Genomic DNA, 23,609 nt, shown 5'->3' with positions numbered 1-23,609 from the left:
CCCTCGGTGGCTGCCTCCATCATGTTGTTATTTAGATTCTCTCCGGCTGGATGTGGCATCACACTGCAGATCTCACCCGGGCTGCTCCGGCGCTGTCATGGCGCCGCCTCAGGAGACCCAGAGCTCCTGAGAAATAACACAATCAACTTATTTTATCACCACAAACATACTCTGGATGGAAGCGTGGCAGCAATTACTGTCACTTCTCCCCCAGGAGAGCGTCTCTCAGCTCCGCTGGGTGCTGAGGCGCTGTGGGGGGGGGCAATTAGAAAGTATATCTGCAGCTGAGCGTCCTCCTTCTTCTGCAAGAGGAAGCGCCGGCGATGAAAGCTGAGTCAGCGTCCTGGATCAGTGAATATCAACCAGCTCAACGTTCATCCAGAGACTTTACAGATGTAAAAGTTCTTTATTCAAATGTCTAATCGCTTTGTTTTACAGTTTATTGACTCGTACGTTATCCAACATTATCCAACATATTCCAACAATGTTCAATCCAGAGAAATCAAACTTTATTCAAGGTAGTTTTATTTCGTTGTCGTCTGATAGAGTCGGTTCCTCCGCCACACGATGAGGGGAACTGTCACAATAAGAGTTTGTGTTTCAATCGTCTCAGGACGACAACTCTGGTGTGTGTGTGTGTGTGTGTGTGTGTGTGTGTGTGTGTGTGTGTGTGTGTGTGTGTGTGTGTGTGTGTGTGTGTGTGCTGCAACTGGAGTCGTTGCTTGTAGCTACACAACCAGGGGGTCTTAGTCCCGCCTCCTAGCACTGTGTTCTCAACCGATCTTTTGAATTCGGGTATCTCGTCGTCCATCTTTGATTTTTAATTTTAAATATCATGTATTTTCTCGAAAAACCTTCAGATCCGACAGTTTGTCTATTTGATGAATTTGTCTTCAGAAGAGTTTTCTTTAAATCATGAACATGTCGGAGGAAAGTGAATTTCTGACGAGGTGAAGGTTTCAGATTTCTGCAGAGCGAAGCATCGAGCCGAGTTCTGAGAGTTTCATGTGATTCACACGCGTGTGGACGACATGCTGAGTGAGTGTCTGCTCGTCTTCTTCATTCAGATCAAACCTTCCTCTGCAGCTCTTCCCCTCAGGAGATCATCTCCCTGCTCTTCTTCTATCAATTACTCTTTTATATTTCATTTGCTTTTTAAAGTGGTGAACGAGCCTGTTTCCTCTGTTAGTTTAAAACGAGAGAAACAATGAGAAGGGTTGTTTTCTTCTTTATTCAGACTTTCATTTAAAAACCCGATAACACGCCTCCCTCTCCTCTGTCTCAACATCTGTGTGTTGGTTTGTCCACATTCTGTTTCAGTTACTGAACCACAGCCGGTGAACGTGAAGCTACGACATCATCACATTCCAGTCATTCTGTCATGACACCACAAAGGAGTTTTAACAAAGACTTATTTTAATTAATTCTTGTCTTAACAAAATCCTTGTGTGGATGAAGAACAGTGAAACTTGTGACAGAAACACAAAGAGGACAGCGGGTTAAAGCTTCAGCAGCAGAAACAAAGTTTGTGGGCGGCTGTGGCTGAGGGGTAGAGTGGTCGTCCTCCAACCTGAAGGTCGGCGGTTCGATCCCCAGTCTGAACCATCTGCATGCCGAAGTGTCCTTGGGCAAGATGCTGAACCCTCAATGGCCCCCCATAGAATAACAAAGTGCTGCGAGTAGATGCACTGTATGAATGTGTGTGTGAATGTGAAACTGTACTGTAAAGAGCTTTGAGTGGTCTTCATCAGACTAGAAAAGCGCTATATAAATACAAATCCATTTACCAAATCCATTACCATTAAATTAAACTGTGAGTGGAGCTCGGACCGAAAAGAACAAAAACAAAAGAAGATCTGACTCAAACTTCTCCATGGCAACCGACAACACACAGAAAACCGGACGAGCACAACTCAACTTAAAAGCAAACACACAATAAGAAGTGCGATGATGAGGTGAAGGCTCCTCCTCTTCTCCAGCCTCCACCTCATCACCTTCACCTGAGAGGAGGAGGAGGAGGAGGAGGAGGAGGACGTCTTGGTTTTTCTATTTGACATGAAAAACCAAGATTTGACATAAGAAAAAAAGTTGATTCGTGGATTTTTCGTCTGAACCTTAATTTTGCTGTTATTGTCTCTCAGATAGATTATTATAATTATTACAGTCTGCAGCTCGAACCCAACTCAGCACCTCGTGATCACATGACGTCTCCTCAGCTGCTTCCTGTTGAATTCAGTGAGTTTGTTCCAACAGAAGAAACTCTCTGTGAGTTAAACTGACTCGTCTTTGTTTTGTTGTGTCGCCCAGATTTAAAAATGCATGAGAGCAGTTTTCAGTGCAAGGCTGTTAAAACACACACACACACACACACACTCACACACACACACACACACACACACACACACACACACGCACTCACACACTTGTCTTGTTATAGCCGGGAGCTAAATGTAGCTTTGTGTCTCGTCCTTGTTTCCTCGCTGCTCACGGCTCCGCCCACAGTCGGTTTCTTCTCTGTCGTGTTGAACGTTCACTCAGATCTGAACGTCCCTCAGCGACGCCTGCAGGGATCGAACCTCTGCACGTCCTGGTCCTCCTGCACATCGATGCTCTGCCGCTCGCTGGATGAGATGAAAGCCTGACCCACTGTTCACCTCCAGTTACACAATGAAAACACCACAATCCTCCTGTTTCCTCAGCGGGTCTCCAGCTCCTCTGACTGCACTGAAGATCCACAGTGAGTCCATGTGAGGAACCAGCAGGACGATGTGTGGAAGCTTCTCAGAGAGCGAGTGGACGTGTGGACGATGTTTCTAACACGTGACGTGAAACCTGAAGAACACAAAGATCTCAGGATGAAGAAGAGGAGCCGGACACGTAGAAGACGAAGACGTCCACTTGGAAACACGAGGAGATTCCAGATCTTCTGACGTCATTCGACACCAGAGATCTCTGCTTCATCTGTTTCTGTTTGGTCCATCCACTAACATGGAGGAGGCGGGGTTTATCAGTCACAGCGCTGCTAGCCACCAGGGGGCGATCCAGCTGGCCACACTGCTTAGGGAACCACACATCCTGTTTGGGTTCACATGTGGCCAAATCCTTTGCAGGGAGTATATTTAATATTTGTATAGAATATAAATAAATATATAATATTCTCCTCCTGAGATCTGCTTCTTCATAAATAACTAAATGAGTTAATTGCAGCGCTGACTGGGTCTGATTGGGTTCAGGTCCCGAGGCTGGTTTCCTGTGCTCTGACTCAGGAGCTGCTGAGGTTCCTCCAGCTGAGGCTCCTCCAGCTGAGGTTCCTCCAGCTGAGGTTCCTCCAGCTGAGGGAACAGAAGCTGAGGTTCCTCCAGCTGAGGTTCCTCCAGCTGAGGCTCCTCCAGCTGAGGTTCCTCCAGCTGAGGTTCCTCCAGCTGAGGTTCCTCCAGCTCAGGTTCCTCCAGCTGAGGCTCCTCCAGCTGAGGTTCCTCCAGCTGAGGTTCCTCCAGCTGAGGTTCCTCCAGCTGAGGGAACAGAAGCTGAGGTTCTTCCAGCTGAGGTTCCTCCAGCTGAGGGAACAGAAGCTGAGGTTCCTCCAGCTGAGGTTCCTCCAGCTGAGGGAACAGAAGCTGAGGTTCCTCCAGCTGAGGTTCCTCCAGCTGAGGTTCCTCCAGCTGAGGGAACAGAAGCTGAGGTTCCTCCAGCTGAGGTTCCTCCAGCTGAGGTAACAGAAGCTGAGGTTCCTCCAGCTGAGGGAACAGAAGCTGTGACTCGCGGCTCTTTGAGAGGACGAGGTGACGGAACCACAGCGTGTGAAGCAGCTTCAGTTTCCTGGAGACGGCAGCGAGGGGAAGAACGGTCCGTCTCACTGCTGTCCTGCTTCTTCTATGTGCCGGAGAGAAAGTGAATAATGTGACACCTGAACAGTCCTGTTGTCTCCAGGAGGAGGAGGAGGAGGAGGAGGAGGAGGAGGAGGAGGAGGAGGAGGAGGAGGAGGAGGAGGAGGAGGAGGAGGAGGAGGAGGAGGAGGAGGACGTCCCTGCTGGACTTCTTCAGGCAGTGACTCATGAAAAGGTGTTGTTTCAATGGTTCTAATGGATCTCCTCCGTCCCTGCAGGGAGCACCTGAGCTCCTCCATCACAGAGGAAACACTCCAGGTTTAAAGTGAAGCTGAAACAGAAACTCTCTGCTAAACAGGAAACTGAGTTCTGACCTGAACTCCAGATAATCTGCGATCCTGAAAATAATAATAATGAAATCATCTGGAGTTCATTATCGTGCAACTTTAAAGATTTAATGTGTCAGAATTTCTTCATGTAATTGTCTAAAAAACAGCTCGACAGAGGAAAGCAGGAGGAGGAGGAGAAGGAGGAGGAGGAAGAGGGAGAGGAGGAGGAGGAAGAGGGAGAGGAGGAGGAGGAGGAGGAGGAGGAGGAGGAGGAGGAGGAGGAGGAGGAGGAGGAGGAGGAGGAGGAGGAGGAGGAAGAGGGAGAGGAGGAGGAGGAAGAGGGAGAGGAGGAGGAGGAAGAGGGAGAGGAGGAGGAGGAGGAGGAGGAGCAGGCGCAAGCCGAGAGTCCGGCCGTGACCATGGCGACATCGAGCGACATGGATGAGTCATCTCCTCCCACGTAATAAAAAAAGGTCGTCACTCACCTGTTAGGAAGGAAAGACTCAGGAGGAACCCTCTGCTCTCTGCTTTGTGATGAGAGTTCGATTCCAGGCAGCACGAAGAAAATGTAGCAAAACATTAGTTTGATGTAAAAGTGACGTGATGATGTTTTCAGACAGTAGAACCGCCCCCCCCCCCCCCATGCTGTCGCTCTGTGTGCGTGACGGGTCATGTGACCTGTGTTCTGAATAGACTGATTTCACTCGCCTGTCTTTAGAGACGTGTCCAGGAGCAGGAGGACGTGTGTGATGTGGAACCTCCGAGTTCCAGTGAGCAGCAGCTGGAGGGACGTGAGTCGTCTCATCCTCACCGGTCAGACTGGAACCATCAGGAGGAGAAAGATCAAAGGACATTCCCGTGGTTCCAAACTGGACTGTGATCTTTTCTATAGACTGTATATGAAGATGATCAGTGACTGTGTAACGGCCCCCCCCCGCTTCTCCACACAAACGCTGAGTCTCTTGAACTGATGTTACACGGCTCTTTTATTTTCACTTCTGGCTTTCCGTAGTGACACCGTAAAACTGTAATGACAGTTACAAGTTACACGAGATTTTAATCATTAAAACCAAACACAAACGTTAAAATACAATAAACAAACAAATCGCCACGTGAGACACATCTGACGCGTTAACGTGACAGCGCCTCCCTTCCGCACCACCCGCAGCAAAGTGAATGAGACCAGCTTCCTTACCTCGTTCCGCTTGGCGAGGGGTGTTGAGCTATCGTTGAATGGTTCGTTCTTCAGGTCGGAGAAATTCCGCAAAGCTAACGTCCGGTTTGGTTTCTGCTCCTCTCTGTGCCGGGCTGTATGGCCGGTATTTTATTTCACTGGCGCGGAAACGAGGGATCAGGTGTGTCGAATAAAAGCGTCCGCTCCTTTGCTGCAGGTAATGATGCGAGGGGAGTCGCTACGTGTAAAAGACGACGAAATAAAACTGAAAATAACTGTGGTGGAAATTTTAACATTTGGGCATTGATTGATGGAAGGAACTACTTTGATGTATAGAAATATGAGCAAATGGATTCTCTTAGTTATCAGGGTGTTTCTCAAAGTAACTGATGTTATATGACTTCCTCACTTACAGGGTCACCTAACAAAGAGGTCACAGGAAAGGGGATGTGAGGGGGTTGTAAAATGTTGATAAGAGATGCTTGTAAACAGATGTTCACTCAAGGAGCCTGAGACCGAGGAGAAGACAGGATACTGATCACCTATTTCTAAAGATCAAAGAGGTTAATTGATAAACATGTGTTCCTCTCACAGGAGGAGCTTGTGAAGGTTTAAAACTGCTGTGTCTTCTGTATGTCATTGCTCATTGTATGAAATCTTTGCCGTGATTTGTACTGTGATGCCCATCTGCAGATGTAGAATTAAAACTCCAGAAAGAACACTTGCTGACTTGTGCTTGATTATTGGTAAAATTCCACGACAATCTGGCTGTTGTCAGGCAGGATAACTTGTGTGAGAGGACGTTCTGGATCTCAAAGCTGAAGGTAAATAGTGCACAAAAGAGTCTAGAAGACTCTTACCTCAACCTCCCTAAACAGTTTGGAGACGTGAGGACTGGAAGCTGAAGAGAAGGGGTGCCCTCTCACTGAAGTGATCTATGCGGACCGAGCACGACAAGCAAACAGTTTCTTTCTGGTGAGTAAAATTCTAATTTCGAAAAATAAACTGGGTTTATTAAGGTTAAGGGATTCACTCATTTTGTAAAAAGTGAGGAGCAGACGTGCTTGCATAGCAAGGTTTTGGAAACCGGTGTTGAATTCAGAGAAGCTTCAGGGTTTGGAACCAATAAAAAAAGTTAACTGGGTTTAACAGTTTTTTTAGTTAACTGGGTTTAACAGTTTTTTAGTTAACTGGGTTTAACAAAGTCAGGGTTTAGAACCACTGCAAAAAAAAGAAAAGAAGTTGAATTGGGATAAACAAAGTATATATAAGATATATGGAGTGTTTATTAATTTAAACACACCTTTAAGATTGAGCTCTGACGTCGAGTTTCATGATAATTATAACTATTTTCATAAAAAAGTAGTAGCATTCTCAAGTATTTAATACCTGGAGGGGTATAACTAGAGAGAAGTGTGTGTCTAGAGATTTGAATGATATTTCTCTAAAGGTATTAGGATGCACTAAGTGTATTTAGAAATGTTTTAACCAAAATATAAAAAAAACATTTATAAAAAAAAAAGGGGAAAAGAGGTATTCTAAAACCTCCTATTAGGAGAAGTAACTACGTTAGATAGAATTGGGTTTATTAAAACTAAATATAAAAGAAAATAATCTCAAATCAAAACTCAAATTTAAAAAATACAGATAAATAAAAAAGATATAGATCAAATAAATTAAATAGGAGTTAGGAACATTTTTATTTTTTCTCCCGTACCAGTAGAACTTTTGGTCTGCAAAGAAAAATGGGTTTAAACATCAGTAAAGAAGGGAAGAGGAAAGATTCTGTAAATTCACCACAGCCTACCTCTCCTAATGTGCAGTACATGATAAAGAATTACGGCAAATGTTGTACTGAACAATTCAGCGAATGGGTTGAGAATTGTGGCTTTCCAAGCACGGGAAGTTTGAGTTTGAATCAGTTACAGCAACTCAAAGTTAAACTACTTGTGAAAGAAGAGCGGAGTAAAGATGATAAGCAAAAAAGAAAAAAGAATAAAAAAGTATTTGTACCAAATTGGGCAGCGTATGACTGTTGGGTCACAGAAGCAAATATCAGAGATAGAAAGCAGAAGGCAGGGACTGATGTTGTCTCCAAGTGTCAGTTTCTCCACTTAGATCCTGATCTCGACTCAGCTCCGCCAAAGGGGAGACCACAGCCGGCAGCGGTGCTGGACCAGCCGAGCGCTCAGCCGCCACCGCTGCAGACGGCGCAAGCGGCAGTTCCAGCCGTCTCTCAACTCTACCCAGACCTCGACCTCCCCGCTGCGGAGGGACAAGACAGCCCTCCAGCCTACAGCACTCCGTGGTCAGCAGCTCACACTCCGAATCGCACCCGAAGAGGTAAAGATTACGGTTTAAAAACATCCGTGCAAGCACCGATGGTGGAGGTGGCCGCAGGAGATGGAAACACTCAGCTGATCTATAGACCATGGACATTCACGGAAATGAAAGAATCCACCGTTTCATTCCTCCCACAAGTCCTAAGTGGGGGAACACAGTATGCAGTGCAATTGGAGGCTTTTTGCAAACAGTTTAAACCAACGAGTACTGAACTGCAGAGACTGTTGATGACGCAGATGGGGATTCATTTTTCCAAAGTGACGAGAGTTTTCCCCGCACGGGAGCGGCGATTGGTGGATCCAGACTGGGCCCATGCTAGTAACCATGAATATGGACAATTCATAACTAATCTGTGTGAGGAAATAACAGAAAAGTTTCCCGCAAGAATGGACATGAGTAAAATTTCCATGTGTAAACAAGGTGAAGATGAGACTGTGACCGATTATCTCCACAGGCTCTCGGAGGTCCACACTACAAATAGTGGCCTCGAGAGGCCGGATGCCATGGGGGGGCAGAATCGTATCACCCCGTGGGAAGCTCACTTGAGGGATCGCTTCATCCACGGCATCAGACCGGAGATCAGTGAGATGGTGAAAACAAACTGCATCGCCTGGGAGTCTGCAAATCTCGGGAAAGTCGAAGTACATGCCACCCATGCTGAAAAACTCTTGAACAGTAAGAAAAAGAAAGAGAAGTCTGAGTTTACAGAGCAGCTACAGATGGCTCAGCTGGCGGCGTATCAGACACAAGGCCGCGGCAGAGGGAGAGGTCGATGGAGGGGAAGAGGACGGGGACGTGGAAGATCTGACGCTTGTTTCATTTGTGGCAAAGTTGGACACTGGGCAAGGGACTGTCCTGATAACCCGCACACAAAGTGCGATTGACTGGCGGGGGAGCTGAGGACAGATACGGATCCAGGTGGTGAAAACGTTGAGACGGAGAGGGAGTTTGAACCCTCACATCAATATCGTAAGAACACTGACACACACACACCATGTAAATTAATGTTGGACACAGAGCAGATGATTACGAAGGCTATTAATCATTGTGAGTTTAAGCAGGAGATTAATAAAGAGAGGCTCATTGAGCTTTATGCTAAATATTCACATGATGCATATAAACAGATGCCGGAACACACGATTGTAGTGAGTGGTAAAGACATCACATTTTTGGTAGATTCAGGGGCCACAGAATCAGTCATTAAATGTGGAGAGTTTGATATTACTCCTAAAATGAGTGCCAGATATCTCAGAACGATTGGAGCAACTGGTACTACAGTGACAGAGAGATATACTGTACCATTGTCTTGTCATGATGAGGTTGAAGGGAGCTGTTCGTGGACGGCTCAGCATCAAGGGATCCAGCAACTAGTAGAAACCAAGTGGGTTTTGCAGTAACAACTTTGTATGATACAATCATAGCTGAACCACTCCCATCACAGTATTCTGCACAAGCTGCAGAATTAGTTGCATTGACTGAAGCATGCAAATATGCAAGAGACAAGAGTGTCAACATCTTCACTGATAGTAGATACGCATGGGGTGTGGCACATGATTTTGGCAGACTTTGGGCTAATAGAAAGTTTTTAACCTCTACAGGTAAACCCATTACACACCATACCCTGGTTGCTGCTCTTCTTGATGCTGTGTTGCTACCTAAACTGATTGCAATCTGTAAATGTGAAGCGCATACTAGGGAACTTGACTCAGTTTCACGGGGAAATGCAAGAGCAGATATTGCTGCAAAGGCTGCAGCGAAACGTAGCCTGCCAGTTAATGATGCTTTTGTTTTGGATGTGCCCGTGACACCTAATGCTGATTTACAGGAGCTGCAAGCGAGGGCAACACCAGAGGAGAAGGTTGTTTGGAAGAAAGCAGGCTGTTCTGTTACTGACGGAATTTGGTGTGGGCCAGATGGAAAGCCTTGTTTACCTAAATATCTGTTTCCTTATTATGCTAAGTTGATACACGGTAAAGACCATGTGTCAAAGGGGGGAATGCAAGCAGATATACAGAAGTATTGGTTTACAAAAGGATTTTCAAACTACTCAAAAAAATTCTGTCAGAAATGTGTAATTTGTGCTACGAATAATATTGGTAGGGGTATTCAGACTGCACAAAGTGCACATCCAGCACCAAACGAACCATTTGATCATTTACAGATGGATTTTATTGAACTAACACCAAGCGAGGGAAAGAAGTACTGTCTTGTTGTGGTTGACATGTTTTCCAAATGGGTAGAGGCTTTTCCCTCATCGAAACAGGATTCTTCAGCAGTGGCAAAGGCACTTCTGGGGGAATTCATTCCTCGGTGGGGAATCCCAAGAAAGATATCCAGTGATAATGGTACTCCATTTGTAAGCGCAGCTTTAAAGAGTGTTGGTGAGTATTTGGGTATCGATATGCGACAACATTGTGCTTACCATCCTGCTAGTGGAGGAGCAGTGGAAAGAGAAAACGGCACATTGAAAAACAAACTGGTCAAATGCTGTGAGGAAACAGGGCTGACATGGACAAAGGCATTACCTATTGTTTTAATGTACATGAGATCTAGAGTGAGAAGTAAGAATGGTTTGAGTCCTTATGAGATTCTCTTTTCACGTCCAATGGAGACAGGAATTGGTCCTGTTAAAAGGCAGCTTCCTCAGACCAGTCAATGTGAAGATGAAATGTTGCGATATTGTGTAAATCTTTCCTCTGTTCTCCTTGATATCCACAGGCAGGTGAAAGACGCCCTACCAAAATCCATAGACGGTGAACTGCATGATTTGAAACCAGGAGACTGGATTGTGGTGAAGGACCTGAGGAGGAAAAGCTGGAGAGCACGCCGGTGGAACGGGCCCTATCAAGTTCTTCTCACCACGCAGACGGCAGTGAAGGTCGCAGAGAGGGCAACCTGGGTACATGCAAGCCATTGCAAGAGGGTACCTGAGCCAGGAGAGGATTCTTCAGGACAGAACGTGCGTTGATGTCAGCAGGTGGTGTTTCCAGCCTTCGATTGTTTCATGCCCGCAAGGAAAGGGGTGTGGAAACCATTAGAGTTACAAGTCTCTAAAATTCAGTGACACACTGATTAAGAGGGTTGCAAGAGGAACACTGCTGATACTCAATGGCGCCGACGGACAAACAGTGGCATCTGATGGGGCGGGCGGTGCGCAGTTGGAAGGAAGGGAAGTGCTCCCTGTTCTTGCTGACTGTCATCTTCGTCCTACCACTGCTGCTGTGGAAAACAAGCCAAAACAACTCGAGCATAAAAGAAATAACCAAAAGAGAACTTTCGTTTGACCCCTATGATGAACAGATAAAACCTGAAAATAATGCATGGTATGAGACCATGAAGGTAATCGCTAGAAAAATCACTAATGAGAGCTGTTATGTCTGTGCACAACTTCCTCATGGTGTGGGACTTGTTATATTGCCAGACTAGTACCTTTTGTTACCTTGTCACCTAACCTCACCCACTTCCATACAGATTATCCTCACTATTATGTGCCATCCAGACATAAGCGTTCCACAGTAAGAGTGTCTCCAGGAGAAAAAGGATTCGGAGGGTTCTTACCTTGGTGGGGAACTGTGAACAACGCACACAAGATAGATGAGATTGCTATGGAACTGGAGAATCTAACAGCCCTAGTGGGGGAAGGTTTCTTATCTCTGTCTCCCAGTATTCAGGGTATCAGGAATGTGGCTTTGCAGAACAGAGTGGCTTTGGATTTAATGCTCGCAAGTCAAGGGGGTGTTTGCCACATAATTGGGACCGATTGCTGCACATACATACCTGACATTTCTGATAATATGACGCATATAGTTTCCCATTTGAATGATCTATTGTTCGAGGAGAAAAGCAAAGACTCTCAAATTCCTGAAGGATGGAATTGGGGATCATGGTTTACTCTAACGGGTTGGAAAAATGTATTGTTGAAATTTTTGACGCCTATTCTGATTTCATTTTGTGTATTAGTGTTGTTTGCATGTTTTATTGTTCCTTGTGTTAAGACTATGGTAACTTCCCTCATTAAGTCTACGATTGGGCAATATGTTCAACTTCCTGAAACTAATCAATCCTGGACGCTTCCCTTCCAGGATGATGAGATGATTTAAAATTGTATAGAGGATGTTGAGCCTTAAGGTCTCAAAGGGGGGAGATTGTGGTGGAAATTTTAACATTTGGGCATTGATTGATGGAAGGAACTACTTTGATGTATAGAAATATGAGCAAATGGATTCTCTTAGTTATCAGGGTGTTTCTCAAAGTAACTGATGTTATATGACTTCCTCACTTACAGGGTCACCTAACAAAGAGGTCACAGGAAAGGGGATGTGAGGGGGTTGTAAAATGTTGATAAGAGATGCTTGTAAACAGATGTTCACTCAAGGAGCCTGAGACCGAGGAGAAGACAGGATACTGATCACCTATTTCTAAAGATCAAAGAGGTTAATTGATAAACATGTGTTCCTCTCACAGGAGGAGCTTGTGAAGGTTTAAAACTGCTGTGTCTTCTGTATGTCATTGCTCATTGTATGAAATCTTTGCCGTGATTTGTACTGTGATGCCCATCTGCAGATGTAGAATTAAAACTCCAGAAAGAACACTTGCTGACTTGTGCTTGATTATTGGTAAAATTCCACGACATAACCCAAACCGTAGTTGAACATAAGAACAATATATATCCCAACCCTAAAATAAAAGAATAAAACAGTCTGCAAAAACTGGCCGGTTTAGCTGACAGTTACAGACTGTATATGTACTGTAGATGATCAGTGACTGTATATGTCGGCTGTGGAAAATGTGAGAAGTACGTTCATGTTCCAGTAATAAATGTGTTGCCGTGGAAACCACAACATCAACAATCAACAAATCAGCTCACTGGTTTTTAAGAATCTTTTCCTGTCTTCTTCTTCCAGATTACGGGTGGCCCCTCCCCTCGGACCTCTGTCCCATCTGGATCTACCTGGACGTGCTCTTCTCCACAGCGTCCATCATGCACCTGTGCGCCATCTCTCTGGATCGCTTCATCGCCATCCGCAACCCGATCCACCACAGCCGCTTCAACTCCCACACCAAGGCCCGGGTGAAGATCCTGGCCGTGTGGACCATCTCCGCCGGTGAGGACACTCTTCATGTTTCTGTGATGATGTGGAAGTTGATCTTTACCTGAGAAGGTTTTGTGTTCATTGATATTCAGCTGTTTTTATGGCTGTTAAGGATCAGCCGTTTTATTAACATGGCGGAGGCGGGGTTTATGACCTGTACCGCAGCCAGCAGCCAGGGGGCGATCCAGATGAGTTGGCTTCACATTTAGAAGCTGTTATCTCGTCCTGCTTTGTGAACAGTCTGTGGTTTACTCCCTGAACCTCCACGGATCAGTCGTCCTGTAGAATCCGCTCCAGCCTCCGAACACACAACGTGTTTATGTTTTAAATCAGAGATGTGACCTGCATCTGAATCTCAGCTTCACCGTGAGTCACCGGGAATGTTCTGCTGAAATAAGCTCTGCTCATAACCCGACACTTTATCGACACACAGAACTACAAAGGAAACTCGAGCATTCGCCTCTTGACAAGATGTAATTTTCCTTTCTGCTGACGTTTATGACTCCATATCATTTTTTATGGAGACAAGGGAACAATCAGGCCTGATAATTGGCTGCTGCCGGCCTGGCTGGTTTCCAGCTGCTCAGGTCAATGGACCTCGATGAGCAGGAAATGTAATGATGGGCCCTGCAGCCAGCAAGGGGGGGGGGGGCTCCGACCGAATTAGCTCCGCAGTTATTCACACTCGCCAGGTGAAAAGAGGGAGGGAAACAAAGAACAGCATGAGAGTGGTGCGTTCCTGTCTCAGACGATGATGTTTGAAATCTGCAAAACCAAACCATCTGTTCCTCTCTGAGCAAAGAGGAAGAATTCAAACTGAAACGTCCTTTCGTCCTAATTACTTTGTTTTTCTCGTTATTAGCCGTCGTGCTTTCGCACTAAGTGAATTAAGAAGAGAGATGCAAGAGCAGCAGTTGGTCCTGAGATCGTATCTGTTGAATAGATGACGAGACGTCCACGTAAACAAGGTTTAGTTCCAGCTGATGTAACTTCCTGTGGTTTGAGGAGAGAAGACAGAGGCAGGAGAGTGATGTCAGAGAGAAGAAGCTGCATGAGACACATCAAGATCCATTAATCATTCTCATAGAAATCCAGGAGCAAGTCAGAAAGTCTCAGTTTGTCCGGATGAATTTCCACGTCTCATCCAAGAGGTGAAACATCTTCTTCATCTTCATCTTCATCTCCTTAAGATCTCCGGACCTGGACGAGTGAGAATGTTCACAGACATGAATCCTCAAACAGAACCAGACAGGAGACAACAGGACTGAAAAAGGAAGATTGGATGTTTTCGTCTCATATTAGAAACCAGACTCACTGATTATGATTCAAAAACAACAGGATCCATATTTCATCATCAACCAGAGAAACTGTTGCATCACCTCAGTCTGTTGATGAGAAACAGTTTTATTCTCCGACCTTCAGGCCTGAGCTGCTGCAGCGAGTGACACACAGGAAATAAACACTTGTTTCTTCAGTAAAATACAGACGACAAGAGTTTTATTAATATGTAATAATAAGACATCTGGCTTCATCAAAAACTCACTGCTCTACTACATCATCTGCCAACGACTCAGAAGTCATGAACGTCTTGAAACATCTGGAGCAGAAACGATCAGAGACCAACGAGTCGACTGGTTCTGCTCGACGCTGCTCGGAGATCCTACAGCTGAGGTTACCATGGCAACCAGATGAAGCTTCATTCGTTTCATCCATTCAATCAGAAAGTTGTGGCAGTTCTCCTTAATTTATATATTTGATCGATGAGTGACATTAAAACAAACCCACTGGAGTCTGTCAATAAAATGTAAGAATAATAAAACCATAGAAACAAGTAAAAAATAAAATTGTTGGTGGAGTCAGAGGTGGAGGATAATTAATGGGGGTGGGGGGGTGGGGGGGGGGACTCCTCTCCAGCTCCTTCTTATATTGTTCTATACAAACTTAATTACAGGAACTGATTGATCTGTTTGAGCTCTAACGTCTTCCAGCTCCTCGGAGACCTCGCCGCTCACTTCCTGCTGCATCATCAGCTCTGATGATGATGATGATGATGATGATGATGATGATGATGATGATGATGATGATGATGATGATGATGATGATGATGATGATGATGATGATGATGATGATGATGATGATGATGATGATGATGATGATGATGATGATGATGATGATGATGATGATGACGCTACAGATGCTGAGTGAACGTTTCCTCCTCCAGATCCAAAACGTGACGACTGATTCGCTCGTCATTTAACTTCCACAAACAAACAAACAGATAATAAGTCTCCTGCAGCTGTGCACATTAAACATCTGGAGTTAAACTGTGCAGGAGGAGGCGTGTTCTAGATGATCCGTTAGCGTTAGCTTCGTTAGCAGTGACTGGGACGTGGGGGTCTGGACCCACAGACAGAATCCACAGAGTTAACACTGAGGATGGTGAAATCTTTACGGATGATTTAACAGTCTCCGGCTTTTTCTGATTACATTTGGTGTCAACTTAAAAAAATAAAAAAATAATCTGTGGATCATGTGATTTAGTTTGTTTCATCAACTATAGCAGCACTTGCTCTCATTAGGCCCGGGGGGGGGGGTTGTTTAATCTTTGGTTAAATCCCCTGTCGCCTGCAGCCGGTGTGAAGTCCCCAGTAAGCGACATGTGTTCGTTCCGTGGGAGGAAGCCGGAGAAAACCCACACAAACAGAACACGCTGCACAAAGACCCGGAGCCGCTCGTCCTCGTGGTCGTCTCCTCGCGGTTCCGCTCGCCCACTCGCATTCTGAGCGTCACACATTTTAACGTGTTCAAGCAAATGACTGGAGGCCGAACCTTAACACAAATCTCTGCCGTGATGCAACCGGGCTGAAGCTCCACTAAGTCGACAGGAGGGCGAGCTGAATAATGTGATGTCAGCGTGGCGAGCAGCAGATCCCGCCCTCAGGCGAAGTCACAGCAGGCCACGCACGCCTAATTAGCACACTACGCCGCACCACCCACGCGTGCAGCGAGATCATCGTAGCGTTTAGTTTTTGGGGCGAGTGTTTGATTTGGTTTCTCCTCGTCCTCGTCGGGGGGGAGACGTGGGGACGTGGTGGCGTTAAGTCAAGCTGCTCATGTTCCTGAGGGGAGTCGTGGTCACGCTCTGATCCGATTGGACCAAACATCTGGATTTATGCATTGTTGCACGGGGGGGGGGGGTGGGGGGGGGGTACTGACACACATGGTACCTGATGAGAAAGTTTGTGGGAGAGAGAAGAAATCTGAAGTTATGTAATCCAGCTTTCTGGATGGAAACTCGCTCCAGAAGAAATCGGATCAGGAGGCGGATCCAGATTTATTCTATTTCTTCCTGATTCAGGACATTTTTCCTTCTCAGATAATTATTTAAGAATCTTTATAAAAAGAAATTAATGAAGCGGATATTCATGAGCTTGTGTGATTAGATGCAGATCCAAATAAAAACCGGATTCTGGGGAAATTATGCTCAGTTTCACGGGGGATTAGCTGTTTTTAGTCTTTTGTCTGCGTTGTGTCTAAACTCCGATTCCTTGAGGAGTTCTGTGTGTTGACGTGAACTCGTCTCAGGAAGCTCCTCTTCCTCTCGTCCTTCGTCTCTTTGTGTTCTTCACCTTCACCTCAGAGCAGCAGCAGCTCCAGAGAGAAGAAGAAGAAGAAGAACTCACACGAGTCGTCTCTGGTCTCTTCACAGTTGTCAGAGCAGATTTCCTGAAACGTGCTCTGATCAGTTTCCAGGCTCCCTCCAATCCAGAGTCTCCTTCATCTCTGTCCCTGTGTCTCCTCCTCCTCCTCCTCCTCTTCCTCCTCTTTCATCTCCTCGCCTGCTTTTTTTCAAGTCTTTTATTTCATGTATTTAGAGCAGAGAGGTTTCATCAGGACGAGGAAATCGACCTAAAAACTGTGATCTGTGTGTGTGATGGAACCCAGTGAATCACCCCCCCCCCCCGACATATCACCTGAGATCAGATGGATATGAAGAAACGTTTATGATCTCCATCATCACGTCCACCCGACGCTGATGAACAGTTGAACCCACCCACATGTTCTCTGGGATCCGATCTGAGCCTGGAGATCTTCACAGCAGCAGATGTTCCTCTGACACGTCTCATCAGCGTCAGTCACAGTGGGGGGGGGGGGCGCTTCTCTTTCACTGGTTATTTAAAGCAACAGTTTGACATTTTGAGAATTAAGTGACTGACGCTTCTCTCCTGCAGTGGTTGGATGTAACTAAGTATATTTACTCAGATACTGTACATATTTCAGTGGATATATTTTCAGATACTTTTCCCTTTCGCTCCGTCACATTTATCAGTAATTTCTATCTCCAGACACTGGCATTCGGATTAGATACAGTCATCGAAACGCTGACACGTGTACACACACACACACACACACACACACACACACACACACACACACACACACACACAAACACACACACACACACACACTCGCTCACAATCAGGTCAAGTGGTAAAAAAGGAAAAAGAGAGAGGATGTTCTTCAGACACTAACAAATGCAGAGTCCTCAGATTACCCTCGGGTCTGTGAATAGTGAGTGTGTAGTCAGGTCAACTGTCCATTAATACCACACACACACACACACACACACACACTCACACACACACACACACACACACACACACTCTCATGCCTCTCCTCCTCTCTGCAGGGATCTCCATGCCGATCCCGGTGCTGGGACTCAGAGATCACTCCAAGGTGTTCAAAGATGGCAGCTGCCTGCTGACAGATAACAGCTTTGTGCTGGTGGGCTCCCTCGTGGCGTTCTTCGTGCCGCTCACCATCATGGTGGTCACGTACTTCCTGACCATCAACGCCCTGCGGAACGAAGCCACCCTGTGTCTGGACCAGCTGGTGCCGCGGCCCAAGTGGAGCACCACCTTCACTTTGAGCTTCTTACCTCAGAGCTCTCTGTCTTCTGATGGATTGTTCCGACGCTCGCTGAGCCGCGAGGCCGGCGGCCGGGGGAGCGCCGGCGGCCTGGGAGGCGAGCGCGGCAGCGTGTCGGGCTCGCTGTTCGGACGCCGCACCATGCAGTCCATCAGCAACGAGCAGAAGGCGTCCAAGGTCCTGGGCGTGGTGTTCTTCCTCTTCGTGGTCATGTGGTGTCCGTTCTTCATCACCAACGTGCTGGTGGTGGTGTGCGACCCGGCGGCGTGCGACCCGGGACTCATGGGGGGGCTGCTGAACGTCTTCGTCTGGGTCGGGTACTTGTCCTCCGCCGTCAACCCGCTGGTCTACACCTTGTTCAACAAGACGTATCGAGCAGCGTTCCTGCGCTACGTCCGCTGCCGCTACCAGACGCCGAAGAAGCCTCTGCAGCTCATGCTGGTGAACACCATCCCGCCACTGGCGTTTAGCTCCTCCCACTTGCCGCTGGCCGCCATCGCAAAGTTACGAAATGGAGCTGCGCTCTCTAGTGGTGAAGGGAGGGACTTCTCTTTACCCGGGCGGGAAATATTATCGTGTAAGTCGGACAAAAGCCAGAAAGACGGGGATGAAAGCTGCGTGTGAAACTCTGATCAGGATCAGAACATTAACCTCCGTGGTCGCTTCCTTCTTCTGAGAGCAAAGACTTTATAGATATTAAAGACAAAGTTCCACAGACAAAGTGCCTCCTCGTCTGGATTATAGAAACACTGAGGTCCCGACGTCTTCAGACAACCGGGACTATCGTATAAAGCTTCATCTTTCAGAGCAGCTTGAACCGGTCTGATCCTCGTTATCAGTCTGGATCCAGTTTCTATATTAAAACACAGAAACCTTCTGATAACCATCGGCCCGAGAAGAAAATCATCAGAGATCGTTTCATGTAAAAATCCCTGAAGTCGTGGGTTTTGGTCTCGATGTCGTTTCAAAGCTTCTGACAGAAAATCACAATAGTCCTGGAAAGTTTCCCCTCATTCTTTTAAGAGATTGATCGATATCTTCCAGTTGGATCATGAAACGACGAAGAAAAAGAGGAACAGTCGATGCAAAAGATGCAAAAAGACTTTTAATAGAAGCTCTTCAGAAAAAAGGATAAAATAAAGCTCATTTCATTTCATGGAGCTGCAGTGACCTCAGACCTCCTTCATCCTCTGGCTCCTCAGCCTCCTCTACCTCCCTTGGAACCTTCGGGTGGATCAGCCCGGATGAGACTGGATCTCCTGCTCCATCAGACCTCAGTGGATCAGGAGGAACCAGAGAAACAGATCCAGCTGCTGCTGTGTTTCCTGAGGGAAACAAACACATTGTGTGAAACACGACGTTAGAGAGAGACAGCAAAATGAATTTATATTTGTATTTAGTGAATATTTGTACATGATGATCTTTGTTCCTGATGTGTTGCCGTGTGATGATTGTAAAACGAGTTTGCAGGAAACGAGAGGATTCAAGTGCAAATGTATTTGTTGTGAAAGTCACTTTTTATTGTGTTGTAACTGACGGTCACTTGGTAGATGTTTAAACATCAAGTTAAAATGTGATGATATTGATCTGCTGTGTCAGACCTGACGAGCCGAGTGATGAGTGACGGAGCGGTTGTGTCATGGATGTATCATCACAATACTTCACAATACTTCACAATACTTCACCATTCTTTAAACTTTAACAATAAGTCAAGCACAAAATACTGATTGTTTTTAGTATCTGAGAAAAGTTTTACCGACTTAAAACTCTTAACAAAGATTAAATCCATAAACTTTTAAAAATAAACAAATAATCATCACCAACAATCCAACACGCAGAAGGTTAATCGGTCAAAATGAACAAAGAAGATCAACACACACCTGAAAGAAGATTTACAGACACATTATAACCAGCAGGGGGCGATGAGTCGGAATTAATCTCATCTACAGACTGAGGTGTTACTTACATCTATATTATCGTCGTCTGCGAAAAACATTTTTTATTGCAGTACCGCGTTTGGCCACTGGGACAAATCGCCACGTCCACAGTTCTGCTGCTTTCACACCAAATGTGAGAAGAATCTTCACACAAGTTTAACGCAGGATGATTTGTTTTTACTCAAGTAAACAACGCGGTTCTATTCGTTCACTTGAACCTGTTGAAACGCCAGAGAATCATTAGCGTCATGTGAAGGTCCAGTCGACCACCAGGGGGCGCACTCAACTCAGGGAGTTTGATCCTGAGGCCGGTTTGATGACCTGCTCGTCAGGTTGGTGACAGAATCTGTCTCCATCAGTTTCATCCTAAACGCTGATTGGGTTTCGTGACGTTGCATCAAACGAATCTTTAACTCAAATTCTAATATTTTGACTCGAGTATGAATTGAACGATTTGCATCATTTCCTCTCGATCGTGTTGCATCACATGAGACAAGGTGCAGACTGGAGACTCACACAGTGAATCCATGGCTCGTTCAGTGAGGAGCAGCGTCAACAGGAAACCAGGGAGAAACAGGAAGTGGAATGTAAAGAAGAAAAGGTTTCACATGTATTGGAAGTGAAATGAGACGTCACAGGATCCTGGTCGATCACTTTACTACAACAATCTTTTTAGAAACAGTTTTCTACATTAAGAATCAGTGTCACTTTGTGAAGCAGCAGCTCATCTCAGAGGTCAAAGTTCAGCTCAGGGTTCAAGTCACGACACTGAAGGAAGTCTGAGAAACGAAGAAGAAGCAGGAACGTAGGTGAAGGTCAGAGGTCAAAGAGAAACGTGGACTCATCTGGTTTCAGATCCACATCCAGCAGAGCAGATGTTTCTTCTTCACACAGGAACCTGGTTTCTGTCCAGTGAAGCAAACGGGTTCAAACCATATGTGCAGCAGCAAAGTCCCACAGCTGTTTGTCAGAGAAACACACATGATCCATATCCTGTGGAAAGACGTTAATGCAGAAAATGATTCCTGAAGATCAAAGGCAGCAACGATTTCATTATGACATTCAAAGGTGAAAATTAAACAATGAATCTGAACATCTGAAATCGTTTGAGCTGCATCAACACATTTAGTCACAAGATATTTATTGTGTTTCAAACATCCATCATGGTGAAGGTTTCAGAGTGTGTGTGTGTGTGTGTGTGTGTGTGTGTGTGTGTGTGTGTGTGTGTGTGTGTGTGTGGTGCAGCTGTGTATTAGATCTTGTTGCAGTAGAATCTACCAGACGCAGTGTTTGTGTTGTTAAAGGAAGTGAAGTGAGGACCACCTGATGACCTGTGACCCTGAAGCTCCAGTAGATTCTCCATGTTTGATGCTCACGTCTCTTTTCTATGTGTGGAACAGTTCCTGCCTCATTGTTTTCAAATCAGAGTAAAAAGAAAGAATATGAAGACGTCTCTTGGTTTTTATTCAGTGTTTGAAGATAAAGAGAAGAAATGAGTCTCCTGACGTCTGGTGACTAAACCTTGATTCATCTCAGACTTCAGATCAGATCTTATGATGCTTAATATTCAGCTTCAGGGACTTTCTGACAAAAGCTGAAGGGTCCCCACGGGTCCCATCAACATGGGGCCAGCTACACAGCTACACAACTACACAACTACACAACTACACAACTACACAACCACACATCAGACCCGGATCATCTCCAGGACAGGTCCCCAGACGCAGCTTGTTGTGTTGTCTCCTCTCCGGCAGCACCTGGAACCGGAGCTGCTGCAGCACATGAAATAAAGAGCGTTAGCGGGAGAAGGAGACGGACGAGAGCGTCCAGGCGTCGTCCCTCAGAGACTCAGAGACTCAGAGACTCAGAGACTCAGAGACTCAGAGACTCAGAGGACGTTCTTCTGCTCGTTCTGCTCCAGAGTTACAACCAAATAAATCCAAAAAGAAGTCGAGTATAAAATGTAAAATGTCGGAGGAGTAAAAGTAAGACGACAGAGAACAGTCCTCTATCAGACTATTTAACATTTCATCACCCCCCCCCCCCTCTCCACGGCTGCGTCAGTGTTGCTGCAAGTTGCTTCAGCCCCTCCAACTCCCAGCATGCACCTGGGTGGGGGGGGTTATAGATATTTAATGATCACATGTGATCATATCTGGGGGAGTGATGGACTCTGATGAATCCTCAGGATCATAAATGAGCTGATGAATATCGTCCAAACGCAGCTGATGTTTCTAAAGCTTCCAAACCTTTTAACGCTTTAATGTCTCATTATGCATTATGAAGTTGATATTTATGATATTACCCCCCCCACCCCACCCACCCCAGCCTGTGAGAGCTCCCCAGAGTCTCAGCTGTGAATTCACGATACTCTGAGTGAGTCATGATCTTCAGTTTGTTCTTCAGGAGCAGAGAAGAATGAATCCAGAGAATCTTTCACTTCCTGTGAAACTTTAAACTTCGTCCGTCCAAAGAAAAGACAAAAAGTCGTCTCAGGTCGTCTCAGGTCGTCTCAGGTCGTCTCAGGTCGTCTCAGGTTGGGTTGTTGTCGAGTCAAAAGTTTGTGAGTGGGTTTAAGAAGCAGGAAGTAATTAAAGGATTCCCACAAATCCCTCTGGAGACAGACGGAGGCAGAAGAAGAGGGGATTAATTACAAACCTGAGAGGAGGGAGGGAAACGAGGGATGAGACGAGAAGAGAGAGGGAGAACGAGGGGTGAGACGAGAGGAGAGAGGGAGAACGAGGGGTGAGACGAGAGGAGAGAGAGGGAGAATGAGGGGTGAGATGAGAGGAGAGAGGGAGAACGAGTGATGAGAGGAGATGAGAGAGGGAGAACGAGGGGTGAGAGGAGATGAGAGAGGGAGGGATGAGAGGAGAGAGGGAGAACGAGGGATGAGAGGAGAGAGGGAGAATGAGGGGTGAGACGAGAGGAGAGAGGGAGAACGAGGGGTGAGAGGAGATGAGAGAGGGAGGGATGAGACGAGAGAGGGAAACGAGGGATGAGATGAGAGGAGAGAGGGAGATCGAGGGATGAGACGAGAGGAGGTGAAGAAGCAGCTGAAGAGGCGAGAGATGGAGGGAGAAGATGAGAGGAGGAGAGGTGGATTTATTTAAGCGGAGGACAAGAAGATGAGAGGAGGTAAATGAAGAAGAGGAAGGCAGAGACGAGGTGATGAAGGGTAAGAACATGACTCAATGTCTGTGTTGGACAGATTTTATGGCTTCTCTCCTCTTTCATCCTCCCTTCACTCGTCTCTCCGCCCCCCCCATCAGATGAAGGTGACAGGTGGTTTCTGGATTAATCCCTCCTCGTGTTCATCAAATATTCATTATGATAATATATTGTATAATGTATTTATAGTGTTTTTAACTTTGCTCCAACACACTAAGTATTGGGTTAAAAAGAGCAAACACAAACACACAACATGTTAAACACACATCTGAGGCCGGAGGTGAGTGTGAAGCTTCAGTGAGACCTCCAGTTCCACGAATAAAGAATCTGTTTCTTCTGCAGCTCAGAAACTTCTGAATCAGCAAAACCCTTCATCACAATAACTGTTTGTGAGGCAGATGATTTCCTACATTAATATTCTCTTATTGTCTGGAGCCTGTGAGAGGGCCGAGGCTGCAGCTCGTTATCAGGGACTTGAACCAATCATCCGACCCGAGCCGTTAGGTTCCCTCTCTCTCTCACGTGGAGCTGACGGAGCGACCGCACCACCCAGTTATTAATTTCACGCACGCTGCTCCTTCAGACGCTTTGTACAGAAACGCACGAGTCACAACATTCTGTGACCTCTGGGAAACGAAGGTCAAACACTGAGTCGGAGGTTTGATCCACACGCACCTGAATGTGGTCGAGTTAATGGCGATTAATGAATGATTCAATAAGGCGGAGTTTATAACCACCTCACTGCTGATTGGACGATACACACACACAACCGAGACTCTGAAGAAACAACACAACGATGAGACACT

General features: G+C 46.0%; 1 protein-coding gene across 1 annotated transcript in view; it reads left to right on the top strand.

The window, feature by feature from the left end:
- The window catches only part of htr2aa (5-hydroxytryptamine (serotonin) receptor 2A, genome duplicate a), a 29,303-nt gene extending 10,984 nt beyond the window's left edge, over positions 1 to 18,319 (top strand). Inside the window, exons 2-3 of the mRNA XM_061088284.1 lie at positions 12,578 to 12,778; positions 17,457 to 18,319. Of these exons, the coding sequence (XP_060944267.1) occupies positions 12,578 to 12,778; positions 17,457 to 18,319 (1,064 nt within the window). The remainder of the gene's footprint in view (positions 1 to 12,577; positions 12,779 to 17,456) is intronic.
- The last annotated feature ends 5,290 nt before the right edge of the window (positions 18,320 to 23,609 follow it).

Source organism: Limanda limanda, chromosome 16, assembly GCF_963576545.1.
Source record: "Limanda limanda chromosome 16, fLimLim1.1, whole genome shotgun sequence".
Taxonomy (NCBI): Eukaryota; Metazoa; Chordata; class Actinopteri; order Pleuronectiformes; family Pleuronectidae; genus Limanda; species Limanda limanda.
Note: the sequence above shows the minus strand (reverse complement) of the source record. Positions and strands in the feature narration are given on the sequence as shown.